General features: G+C 30.1%; 1 protein-coding gene across 2 annotated transcripts in view; it reads left to right on the top strand.

Annotated features, from left to right (window-relative positions):
• Positions 1-14,161, top strand: part of tfc (Brevican core protein triforce) — a 72,931-nt gene that overhangs the window by 54,539 nt on the left and 4,231 nt on the right. For both annotated transcript variants that reach the window (XM_090107665.1, XM_090107666.1), the window contains one exon: positions 6,097-6,197. In XM_090107665.1, coding sequence (XP_089963791.1) covers positions 6,097-6,197 — 101 coding nt within the window. The remainder of the gene's footprint in view (positions 1-6,096; positions 6,198-14,161) is intronic.

Consider the following 14,161-nt stretch of genomic DNA (forward strand, 5'->3'; position numbering starts at 1 on the left):
CTGATGATGTAAATAAAATATATAGAGCGCTATTCATAGAATTATAATTAGATATAATCAACTAGCTGTGCCCCGCGGTTTTATCACACAGTACAGCACAGTGCTCCGCTCCTGTTGGTCTATGCGTAATGATATATAGCCTATGCCCTATAGCCTTCGTCGATAAATGGGCTATCTAACACTGAAATAATTTTTCAAATTGAACCAGTAGTTCCTGAGATTAGCGCGTTCAAACAAACAAACTCTTCAGCTTTATAATATTTAGTAAAAAATACATAATGAGTTATATAACAGTGCTATTCATAGAATTATAATTATAATCAATACGTCGTGTCTACAATTTACATAGGTATCATATTTTTGAATTCATTCGCTATCCGCAGTCACCCCTTTACTGTTAGGCTTTGGAAGCTTGTTCATTTAAGCGATGCAATTAAAAACAGGACGAAATAATACTTAAATTATATTTATGCAAATTCATATTGAAAATCATGATTTTCATCCCGGCTTAATTCTCAACACATTATAATCATTTAATAATTTAAGGACTTTAAGGAATGACAATATTTATGAAAATCTTCTATTGCAAAAATGCTTTGCATAATTTTGCGCTTTAATAATTGACACTCTATACAAAATTTACTTCACATACTAAACTACAATAAGACAGAACTATAGCAATTGAAATATACTAAACAGAGCTTATTAATAGTTTACAAACTCCGTTACGAAATTTTTAATAAGGCGAACTTTTGTTGTACCAAAAGTAATAAATCATAGCTGTGACCTTTTTACCAGAAATATCAGAGATGATCAAATTACTATTAGCCAATACGACAAGGAGGATGTTGTATGATTCATAAATGTAGATTAATATAGATCCTTGTATTCGTAAAAACAGTTACTTACAATTTTATTTTATCATAAATAGGTTTTTTTTAAATCCTTCATTTCAGCTTTAAATGCTATAAATACTTTAAAAATTAAGACGGGATTAAACAGAGGCTTTTTTTCGACTTATAGCCTCGGAACGCTAGCCTTGGTTCCTGTTTTAAACAGCAGTTGCTAAGCGTGATCAAAGTCTTTCCATAGCTAATCAACTTTGGCAATATACCGGCTTTTAACCACTATGGACCATCGACTAAAGGATAACTAAGTACATCCTGTATCACTTAACCTACAAAATGAACGATTATATTATAACCTTCGTGGTTTCATCCGTGGAAAATCAATTTCCTATAATCCAACGTTTAAACGTAATTTTGTAATATAATTTAATGATTCTCCGAAAAATAAATTCGTGATCGAACAAATTTGTTCGAGTGTTTCTGATAACCTTTAACTTAAAAATATCTTCTTTTTTTCGACATTGATGTACCTATGTGTAATTGAAATTTTTACCAATATATGTGTGCTGCCACTAAAAGAAAAAAAATCTCTGGCACGAAATTTTAAAAGAATTTCAAAATATAGATCGAGAAATTGATTTGAAATAAAAGCAAGCCAGGTTATTACTAGATTCTGGAGTCACAGCTGCTATAATGTGGGTTTTGCCACCGGTTTTATTAGGTAGGGATCCCACAATATGATCTGCATTTCCCCCAAAAAACAAAGTATCTTTGGAGAATTTCCTCCCCTTTAACAAACAAGATAGGTACAACCAGACTAAGTTCATTCAAGCTATTTCAGTACCTTCCTATAACATCGTGTTGAAAGAATACAACTCCATGTTTGTTTGTTATTATAAAACGAATTTAGATGAATCTTTGCATTATAATTTCATTGCCATAAACATGAGACCAACATATTACTTAGGGGGAGTCCGGGAGACTTGAACCGCTTTTTACTAAAAACTCTATAAAATCTGATTAGTGACCTTGAGAGCTTTAAGATCTATACCATATGGAAGCCTTATTATCTGGCTAAGATTTTATACCATTTTGAAAATAAAAATTGCAAGGAGAAGACAGTAAACTAAGTTTTAATGAAAAATGAGTTTTGATTCAAGTCTCCCCAACCGGCGGGACACTTGCCCATAAGGTGAGGGACACTTGCCCATACCTTTTTAGAGAGGAGAAATGAAGCAAATAAAGCATATTACACACATTATTTATGTATTATTTAGACACGTTTAACAATAACTAGAATATTCATAATCACCTTCTAAACAAATTAGTGAAAATAATTATCCAAATGTTTTCAGAGCAACTGCATAACATAACATTCGCTTTTATTATTAATTAATTTATACACGTTTTGAAGTACCTATCTACTGCTATATAAATCTACAAAACTAATTTAAAGACATTTTTTTACTATAAACTAAGAATAGCTATTAGTCTCAAAGATTAAATGTGGCACATGCAAAATCAACATAGGTTTAATAAGTGGAACTATAGGTAAATTCAATGAAATTGGCGTAGTCGAATGCTAGTTGCATTGCTTGTTTTCTGGTTAAGCCATAGTGCATTTTACTGCAGGTCAATAAGTAACGAACGAGCAATGTCTCTTTATTTACATTGAAAATCTGGGAGCATTTGTATTGGCTCCCCTTGTCTTGCAAAGGTGTCAACTTTTGTTCACCTAACAGGTAATACCGTCGTAAAATGGTTCTGTCTATCCCATACTTGATTGAAATTTGACGAATAGATTTGCCACTCTTTATTTCTCTGTCTGCACTTTCAATCTCAGACTAAGTAAACGGTTTCCTGTGACGACTATCTTCCTTAGGCTTATACTGAAATGGTATTTTCTTTCTGAAACAAAACAAAAACTAACTTAAATAGTGCACAAACTGCAAAGGGAGAGTTGAACCACTGTTTAAGTCTCCCGACTGCAGACTGGTTCAACTCTCCCACACCCGACTCAAGGCCATATCTTGATTTTTTCCAACAAATCCACTATCACCTGGAGAACAACACTGAACGTACGACAAAATATGATAATCTAGTAATGCAATAACGTAGGTGTTTGATACATACCTTCAGAAATGCGTGCATAGCAATTAAAACAACAGATCCAAAAAAATTCACTCCGCGACGATGAAAACACTTTTTCGTAACTCACGGTCGAACGCGTCTGTTATCACCCAAAATTTCGAGTTGCTTGTGATTGGCAGATTATGCGCGTTCATTTGTTTGCTACTTGGCGTAATTTGGCGCCTAATTTAAAAAGTTATTGAAAGTGGTTCAACTCTCCCACCTGGGCAAGTCTCCCGGACTCCCCCTACGTAAGATGTTTTTTATCGTGGTTTCGTTTTCGTTTATAGCGGTTTAAATCTCAAACTTAAATAATGTTGGCAGTTAAAATTGATTAGCTTTTAGCTATTTTCGTTCATTAGCATAGAAGTTTATTGAACGAATGGAATATACGTTTCTATATACCTAATGTAAAAAATAACAAACGACACTAGTCTGATAAAGATCCTGACATTTAAAACTACTAATGTTTTTTAATTTCTCATAATAAAAATAAGTGTGATAGGTAAATCGAATTGCCATACGATGATGTCATTATTATAGGTAGGCATTATAATATTCTTAATATATCAATCAACCTATTAATTTTCATTAAAATACTTATGGTAAGTATATAAATCCTGTTCTAATGAATAGGTTTTTCAAATCTCGTTCGCAAACATATTTTTTGCATTAAATTCTTTTATTAAAATAAAATAAAATGGATACGTGCTATTCGCAACTAACATTGATAAACTTTAAAACAAATGTATTATGGAATAATATAAAAAAAAATTGTACACGTTTAAAAAAATATAATAATTTTATTTTTCTACAATTTTGTAAGCCCATTATACAGTTCATTCACAGTTCGCAGTTCATAGTTCACCCTTGTGCAATGTGTACTGGCATATATTAAAAAAAACAAGGTCTTCTAACACGTGCAAGCTACAATTACATTTGCTAAAATAATATTATATATTGTATTAACATTGATGGAATGCATAATTGATTAAATACATAACTAGTTCTACCAACATAAATCAAGAAATATGAATAATTAATCACGTATGAGCGTATTTAAGAAATTGCTCGTAATTTTGGGTGTTTAAAATGTCATAAATAAATGTCAATTATAAGTAGAGCAACGTGTACTCGAAATAAATTATGTTTGATTGATTCATTAAATTTATTAAATATATAAATTAAATAATAATAAATAATGCGTGAAAATTCATTATTTATAATAATTATTATAGTTATAACAAAATTACTATTAAATATTTAGTAATCTTTGATCTAGATATTTAAGTCTACTCCTATCTAGATTTGCCCCCATATTTCTAGAAAACGTTGCAAATTGCTGTCGTAATTAATTTGGAAAGACAACAAATAATAATAAACAATTCTCCATACAAACTTTCAGATTTATAATATCAACAGGAAGTAGATTTTTATTTACGTTCTTGGCAGAGTAATAAGTATACAATTGTCTAAAAAAACAATTCAATACAAATGAAAGCTAGTTCTCTCATAATTTCCCATGATCAAATGAGGCATTTTATCTTGGCATTTATCTATGTCTAGGTTTAAAAAATATATTGTTTAATTGTTTATTATGCGAACTGCCTTTTTCATATTCAAGTGTTTAGATTATCGTTAAAAATGAGTTCATGTCTCTTGCAATTATTGAGTTTCACTTCAATTTATATGTTATTAGCCTATTTCTGGCTTACAAAGATTTCTTTTTTACTTTAGTACTAAGTACTGGTCTTTGGGGGCATTTAGCGTTATATAATACTCATTTATACTATCTGTGCCACACGGGTTCACTCGCGAACTCATTTGTTATTCTTAGACCGGACTCTCAGTGGAGTTTCGTTTGCAAAAATCGCGGACCTAAATCTGACTTCTGATATATATTGTATAGATCCCAGACATCCTATAGACAGATGTTGCCAACCAGTTTTGTGGTCCCCCTGCCCGCACCCCGGTAATTAAATATGGCATACAAAGAAAAAAATAAAAATTTCCAAAACATGCCGTGTGGGGTATCAAATGAAAGAGCTTATTGAGTAGATCACGAATATATAGCATACTATATACATTTCTTACACTTTCTCTAAGATTTTTTAGAAAATTTACGAAAATGGTCCATTTTTGAGTTAACTTTAAACCACTATAGATTGAAAACTCATGAATATATTTTTTAAATTATTATTTTAAATAATTAACAATAGTCCATTGTTTACGATTCAATATTTCGTACAGTGAAATAGTTGCATGGGGGAGTGGGAGCATTCAAAGATGGCGAGTATATTTTCAAGTTCATATAGTATATAGTTATTTTCATCAAATCCACCACATAGCTCACTTATATTATATTACGAACTATTGAATCATAAACAATGGACTATTGTTAATTATTTAAAATAATAATTTAAAAAATATATTCATGAGTTTTCAATCTATAGTGGTTTAAAGTTAACTCAAAAATGGACCATTTTCGTAAATTTTCTAAAAAATCTTAGAGAAAGTGTAAGAAATGTATATAGTATGCTATACATATATTCGTGATATACTCAATAATTGAATCAAAAACAATGGACTATTGTTAATTATTTAAAATAATAATTTAAAAAATATATTCATGAGTTTTCAATCTATAGTGGTTTAAAGTTAACTCAAAAATGGACCATTTTCGTAAATTTTCTAAAAAATCTTAGAGAAAGTGTAAGAAATGTATATAGTATGCTATATATTCGTGATATACTCAATAAGCTCTTTCATTTGATACCCCACACGGCATGTTTTGGAAATTTTTATTTTTTTCTTTGTATGCCATATATTTAATTACCGGGGTGCGGGCAGGGGGACCACAAAACTGGTTGGCAACATCTGTCTATAGGATGTCTGGGACCTATACAATATATATCAGAAGTCAGATTTAGATCCGCTATTTTTGCAAACGAACATCTCCTTGGAGCCTGCTCTATCTGGTGCAAAAGCCACATAACCGTCAAGCACCAACAAAATCCATTCTGTGGTTTTCATATCACAAAATAATAAACATACATTCTCATATAATGTTGTGTTTATAATATTAGTAGGACTAACATAAAATTCTTATTGTTTTCAGATTGTTCAAGCTGCAACGACGATGAATTAGGCGTAACAAGATGGACTATGCCTCTACTGAAGAGCGGAGAAAAACGTTATTATTTGGGCATATTCTTTAAGGTATTGTTCAATCTAATTTAATTAAATTACTTATTAGTTATTTTATTATAGATTTTATTCATAAAATTTTGAAAATCATTGTAAAACCATACAGTGAGATAGCCATGCTTTTTCGAAGCATTCTTCATGTTCTTCGATGTTTAAATATATAAGTATATATTATATGCAATTACCGAAATATTCGATAGTTGTTGTTTTTAATTTTTTCACTTCCTACATGACCATATACAAAATCACTTCTTTGAAACAATTACGTTAATAAATTTATATCTTTTATATTTTATACTGGATCAACCATTCCTTTTGTTATACTGAGTGCCGAAACTGACCATGAAGGTTTTTTTTTATATTTAAAATATAAACTGTCATATCAGTTTCTCTTCCATTTCGAGAATTGAAATAACTCGAAAAAATTAGATAATAATCGTAATTGTTTAATAGGTTCACTATTACCATTGTTGATTATCTTTAACGTTAAAGTTATTGCTAATGATAATAGCAGTGTAATAACATCCATGATTCATAATTTTGAAATAACTCAGTGACGATTATTTAATCCATTAATAATGTATTAATTATTACACGTGCTCAATTACTATGACATATAAACCAGTTAATTGCATTATCTAATAATCTATGTGCTATGCCACATACTTTGATAATATTTAAAGAATTCAGGATTGTCTTGTAAGGCCATGAATCCTTCTATTGTTTTCGCAAATATGTCCGGATTGGCATCACAGTATTAAATAAACTGCCAATTCTCCGGAATAGTGTAGCTTTAATTTTCAAGAGCCGTTCAGTAGATACTTAGGTACTTCTTAAGATTTCACCCTAGAATCATATAACGCTGGAAGTTTTTCCTCTTATATATTTATTGAGTAGAAAATCTAATTTTCTATACTAACTTAATTTATAATATATTATAAAATGTTATTGAACAATTTTGAATTTTTGAGTCTTGTCTGTTGTATATATTAACACTTACCTTCACACATCTGATGAACTCAATTATTTCTGTGGTATCTGGGAGACACCTGTTAACTCCAAAAAGTTAAATTTTCAGGAGAAGCAATTTAACATATTATTGGCTGCTAAAAATCGGATATAAGATATAAATGATGAATGAGATGAATTATGTCATATTATAATGAAATATCATATATTAACCCTTTTTTTGCTTGTACAGTTTACAAAATTGACGCAGTAGTTTAGCGAATAATGTGACTTATCAGATTATAACCAAAAAAAAAATATTGCAGTGGAATGGACTTATCTCAAAATGAGCAAAATAAAAATAATGATTATTTCATTGCTATTCATTTAATTAAAACAATTTTACGTTATTTTTGTTATATTTCTTTATTTATAAGTTAATTTCACAATGGAATCACTCTTATGGCTAATTTTAATAAAAGTATGGACTTAACAGGAGTGTACATGCAACGAAAATTTTAAATAAAGGCACATATCAAATAAATACCAAAACAAAAGAATCACTCATTTGGATACTAATCATAATCTTCTTCGCTATCTGAGTAGTTTTCCAAAACAAAAGCTGATTGGTTTAAATTAGAATAGAAATCGCGATATACTGGATCAATGAATTGCATAAGATCCATTAAATCTTTAAACTTTTTGGTTAAAGATTTAATGGAGCAATCGCCAATCCTCCGACATATGCCTGTTCAGGGAGTAATGTTTCTGAACAAAATATACTTTGCCTTCCTCTTCTTTTCATTGAAAATGTCCTAAAAGGCTCTGATAACTGATTTCTCCAATGAATACTTAAAACTTACTTCCGGTGATTTTTTTTCAAATTTTAGCCAGAAAATACTTTTCCAAGCAAAAGATTGTTTTGAAATGTCAATATTTTTTTTGACAAAATTCTTAGTAGTTTCGAAAAACCGTAAAATTCGGTTTGTGTCATAAATTTCACCGAGAAATTTTTGCTTGTCATTTTTATAACATTCAACTGCAATATTCGGGTTGTACTCTTTAACAAATCTTTCTATCAACGCATGATCACCGTCACACTCTAATAAAATGAGTGTGACCTGGCACGAGAAACTTGTGGTGGATTTCGGTAGATTTTTGAGCCAATGCAATACAATACATAACAGGTAATATACAGGGTGGTTCTAAATTACGTTGACAAATTTGAAAATAATAAATTTAAAAAATGGGACATGCTGCGTTGCTTTTGTTTTTTAATTATTATTTTCACATGATTTGGCGCCAACTTAAAGTTATTTGTGAAGAGAATAAATTAAAAATTAGTAATTTTTTGCAATAATATCCTTATATGGTAAGCGGCAGTGCGAGATACTGCGACTTTAATACGATGTGCTTGGCCATCTTGGTGATCGTCCGGGAAGAGGCAGAAAAAGAACTCTGAGGACGCCTAGGCTTCGACATATCGTCAAACAAAGATTGACCCGCAATCCACAAGCAAGGTAAGAAAAATGGCTCGAGATTTAGGTGTAAGTCATTCAACGTTGCAACGAGTTGTTAAAAATGAGCTCAAGTTAACAGCATACAAGCTGCGAAAAGCGCAGCGGTTGGGTGATAAAGATAAAAAAATACTCCTTGAAATAATATGTCGCTTACTGAAAGCGCGCTCCGCTGGTGAAGCATGGAAAAATATTTTTTTCACAGATGAAGAAATTTTTCCGATTGAACAGTCTCATAACCGCCATAACGATAGAGTTTACTCTCCTAGTCGCCCCGGAGCCACATCATGTATCCCCCATCGGCAAAATGGTGGTTATTTTGAAAATAAATAGATATTTACATTAAAATAACACTGTATTTTAATTATTTAGTAGTCACCGTTATATATACCAAATTGGAAATATAAATCCAAATCTGATAAGTTGCAATAATTAACATGTAGGTATCTCATGTTTTTGGTACATACGCGGTAACTGGGACTTAACAAGTTTTTGTCCATAGGCATAAAGCTTGGAATTAACATTTATGTACTTGTTATATTAGTTATCAGGTTTGGCATCAAAAGTTACTATGCTATATTAATGATAATTATAATATATCTTGATTGTAGCAAAAAATCTTGGATTTAACAGGAGTGTACATTTTTTTTTCATTTACTTCCCGTGGACGTAGAGATATCACGCCTGGATCAAAAAAATCTGCGCTTTCTGTACTTATCAAACATGTATCTAACAAAATTTTGCCAAAAATGGAGTTAACAGGTGTCTCCCAGATGCCACAGATTTGTTCTTGGGTCTGGGTGTTATTATCTATATATGTATTTATTAAATATTATATTTATCGTCGCCTAGTACCCACAACACAAGCCTTAATTGAGCTTACTGTGGGACTAGGTCGATTTGTGTAATAATGTCCTATAATATTTATTTATTTATTTATTTATTTATCTGTTCAGAATGAAATCAATGAACAAAAAGACATACCTACAGTAAAAAAACTAATTCATAAAATTTTATGACTGTATGAAAAACCAGAATATCTATCTAGTCTAGATATTTTTCACTTTTACATGCCCTCCTACAGCAGCACACATACCAATACCTGCGTTTGAAATTGTTTCTTTTTTTGTGTAACTCAAGAATTTAATGGCTGTAGAAATTATTATTTCTTGGGTCTTAGATTACCATAATCTATATATTATATAAAACTCAAAGGTGACTGATATAGTGATCTATCAACGCACAGCCCAAACCACTGGACGTATCGGGCTGAAATTTGGCATGCAGGTAGATGTTAGGACGTAGGCATCCGCTAAGAAAGGATTTCCCGAAATTCTTGCGGGAACGGGGAAAAACGGGGATGCACGTACAAAGTCGTGGGTGGAAGCTAGTCGTGTATATTGTTTATGTATTTTATGTTATTTTGCATTAAATAAATCATTGCCAGATATAATGCTATTAGTAATGTATATATTGTACATTGGGACTTCATTTTAAAATTAACTTTTTTATTATTTAACTAGGTATCTGAATGAATAAGTATTCATTCTTTGTTTTATAATTTTTCTTGTAATTCTCGGTCACATTCTTATAAATAATATGACAATCCATGCATGAACGCATGCTATGCACCATGGGTATCCAAGATATCATCAAAGTATGTAATAAGGTATTCTTTGGAAGGGAAGGTATTCTTTTGTTCATATTGTAAAGGAATAAGGTAAAGAGGATAATATAAATACATAAGTACATGTATACCTATTATAAAATATATTTAAACAGCGTAATGGAAATTCCTTGGAAACACGTAAACAAGTCGATAAAAATGTTTTAATTGATTATTTTGTTCTGAGTTGATTTGAGTTTAATTGAAGTTAGTATTTTTGTTGATTTCCTTTAAAACATCAAAAATACTAGTTAATTGAACTAATTACTGAAATACATCGGCTTTAACTTTAACAAATCATTTTATATCTAGAACTTTCAACCAGAACAAGAAAATATTATAATCGTTTCTATAAAGTTTTATTTAAACTGGTTTCAGAAGATTCGCATTTAATAAGCGATATAAATACACAAATTTGCAGACTAAAATTTCTTAAAATATTAGCATATATATCTCTGTTTGGAGGTCGAATAATTCTACAGCTCTTTTGAAGCTAAGTTCAAGAGGTTAAGTACACTTAATTTAAAGTTTTAAACTGTGCCCACTGCGCTTACTGGAAAATTAAAAACCTACTTTACGAATTGTACCGCTTTAAAATTAAAAAAAGTTTATTCTTATTGCCTTAAAAAAAACGAAAGATAAACTTTATTATTATTATTATTTGACACTTCATTACACACATTATTTTATAAAATATAAAAGTAAACAATAAATGACAAAGTAACAGCTCCAATATGTGTAACGGGGCGGCCTTATCATATATATATTATATATATTATAAACTTTGTACATACATAATATTAACTGTCATCTTATTCCCGCCATTACCTATCACAGATAATGAAAACACAATGAATAAAAAATCGTTATAAAATACGTAATGATGCGAGAACAATTTCGTTTAAAAAATTAAACATCATTATTGATACGTGGAAAAATATATCAATTTAAAATTAATTAATGAGCTATTACATAATTTCTGCAAATTAAAGTCTTGTACAAATTATAGTACGTTCACCGCGATAGCTTATGAGGCTTCTAGCTACGTAATATAAAACTATAGCTGAAAGTATGTGAGTATTAGGGCTTAGGATGTAACCTATTTAACCTAGTAGAATACAACACAATTTATATCATGCATAATGCCCTTAATTTTGCAATTAATTTCTTCAGACAGATGCAACAACAATAAAAATTGCTATTGACGCAATGACAAATTGATAAGCTATAAAGGTATATGTAGTTTTCTAAACAACTACCTAAAAAAACTAAAAAAACCTGACAAGCCTCGAAATCATTAACATTTTTAAATGCTCATTTTAAGTATATTCTTTTAGAAGAACACTGAGACTCAAAAAAAACATGTCCTCTTTAAATATAAATAACAATAATTTTGCTTTCATCTTTAGGTCAAGGATTTATTGGAAATTTGACAAGCGTTGCTTGCGATTTCATTCATCATATCGATTGTTTGTCCGTCCATCTTTGTCAACAGGCTAATTTAACGACCATATTGACACACAAAATATTTTATATTTATGTTTTAAGCTGTTAAGGATTTTGGTGTCCATTCCTGCGAATATAAAGCCAAAAAATGTTTAGGTATATTTCCTTCAGTGGGTGCTAATCTATAGAATTGCCACTAGCAAAATATGTAAATAAATCTAAGTATTGCCAATAGGTAGCATTCGCTTGGATGTTTAGTATAATCTCAAGGAACATTATAATATGTTGCCACTTAAAAGAGAATTGAACACAATGAAAACAAAAGTTTATTTTAATAAAAGATGATTACAATACCACCTATGCAGTTAAATTGATTTCCCACGAATTAAAAAGATTTATAGCTCCGAAATTGGTCGGAGCATGCAATTATTACTCACTACTCAATCACTTGTATTACGTGATGTGCATACGCATCATACTTGTCGCGTAGCTGACCCTTGCAACTTTCTCTTACTTAGAATCAATGGACCGCGCCTACGAAATATTATTAGGTGGGAGGCAATTAGAAATGTATAATTTTTTTATTTTCAGTTATTTTTTATCTGTCGTAAAACTATGAGTGTTGTAGACACGTAGGTACAGGAAGGGTGATACTCCCAGAGTGCACCCTTTCCTTTATCGGAGTTGAAGGCTGGCAGTTCACTTATAAAAAATATCTCTTCGCTTTTTATGCTGAAAATTAATTTACGATGTAATTTAAATTTAAAAGTATTAAATTTGCACACGGTTATTTTTTTATAAATATATCAAAATATTTTTTTTATATTTTTTACATCATTGTAATGTCAAAAATTACTACTTGTAGGCGTTATCAGTATTGCCTAAAGACCATCATGCAATATGTACAATATTTGTATTTTGTACTATCTGCATTGTACCTTGAACATTTCGCTGTCATATTAAATTGCGTGGGTTGAAAATAATGGTTTCATAAGCTGTAACTGTTCCGAACGGTCGCGCTCCAAATGCATGTAACGACAAAACAATAGCTTTGTAGCCATCGTTACAATAAAATGGATCTATTGTATAACTATTATACGTATCTGTAAACAAAGATTATATAATATGTGTTATGTTATGTTTGTTAAGGTCTTTGCGTAGGTATTACTTTAATAAAATGTCCTAAAGATCTTATAGAGTATACTGTCAAAATTTTGGTTCTAATTGGATAATCTGAAGTATTTTAATATCTACGCTTCCTTATCTCATAAATTTTTATAAGCAACACTGATTTTGCAATTGCTTTAGGTTTCTCTTTTAGAAATTACCAATGTACAATATAGGTATTTATGTTCTCTATATGATATTCTTTATTACTAAGCTTTCATAATATTATCTAGATTCTAGCCTTTATTGATTTATAGCGTAGATAATATAGAATTGTCGTAACAGGCATTTCAACAAAATTCGGTATTTATTATATAAATATCGATGTTTTCTTCTAAAATTAGGGACGTAATTTCCTTCATCGAAATATCAAACATCCGTTCCTATAAAATTAGCTCTGATATCAATGGACTGGAAGTAATGGGTATGCCGGCTGCAATGGAAAATGAAGCGTAAACTTCAAACTGATCACAATTTTACACCTTTTGCCTCTTAGGTATGATATTTAATATAATTTCTCAATATAAAACATGGATAACAAAATAGTCGAACGTAGAGCACTCTAATACGTCGCTTAGCAGTATAATATATTAAGTGATATAAGTCTATAAACTATAAAATTTTAAACATAATATACAATATATATTATATAAAAGTTGTTATTTAAAATCATTAATTGTATGTCATGCGAAAACTTTATAATCGAAGTTTAATAGCTAACAAATTGTGAAATCCAGAATTTCTAGAAATTTGCATTCATATTAATCAATTTACTCGAATATTATTTTGATCATTATCTAATATTTAAATTAGCCTTAAATATTATATGACAAAATCCCTAACAAGTTTGAATTTTTTTTATCCCGTGTGAATGACCTTAAAATATGTTGATTAATAGACCATTCACCCCAAAATTAATATTCTTTTAGATAATGTTATTCAAGTCTCAAATTAACTATAGGTATTTGTTTTTCCAATATATCACAGTAATAGTATCCCATTAGTATAGACCCGTTATTAATGATGTCTACGATTTGTTGAAATCTATAAAACAGGGTAGACAACCTTATAATTTATTTGCTAGATTGTCGCATTTTTATATTATAATCTTTATCATGAAGAATGAATAGGTACCCTTATTATTATTTTATCTTCTTCGTCATTCTTTACACAATTTCGAAGTAGCGCCTTCTAGTCATTAAACTTCTTTTTCTCAAACTTATTTCTGAAGA

Source organism: Colias eurytheme, chromosome 12, assembly GCF_061535395.1.
Source record: "Colias eurytheme isolate Ceu_HAF_F1 chromosome 12, ilColEury1 Martin Lab GWU primary, whole genome shotgun sequence".
Taxonomy (NCBI): domain Eukaryota; kingdom Metazoa; phylum Arthropoda; class Insecta; order Lepidoptera; family Pieridae; genus Colias; species Colias eurytheme.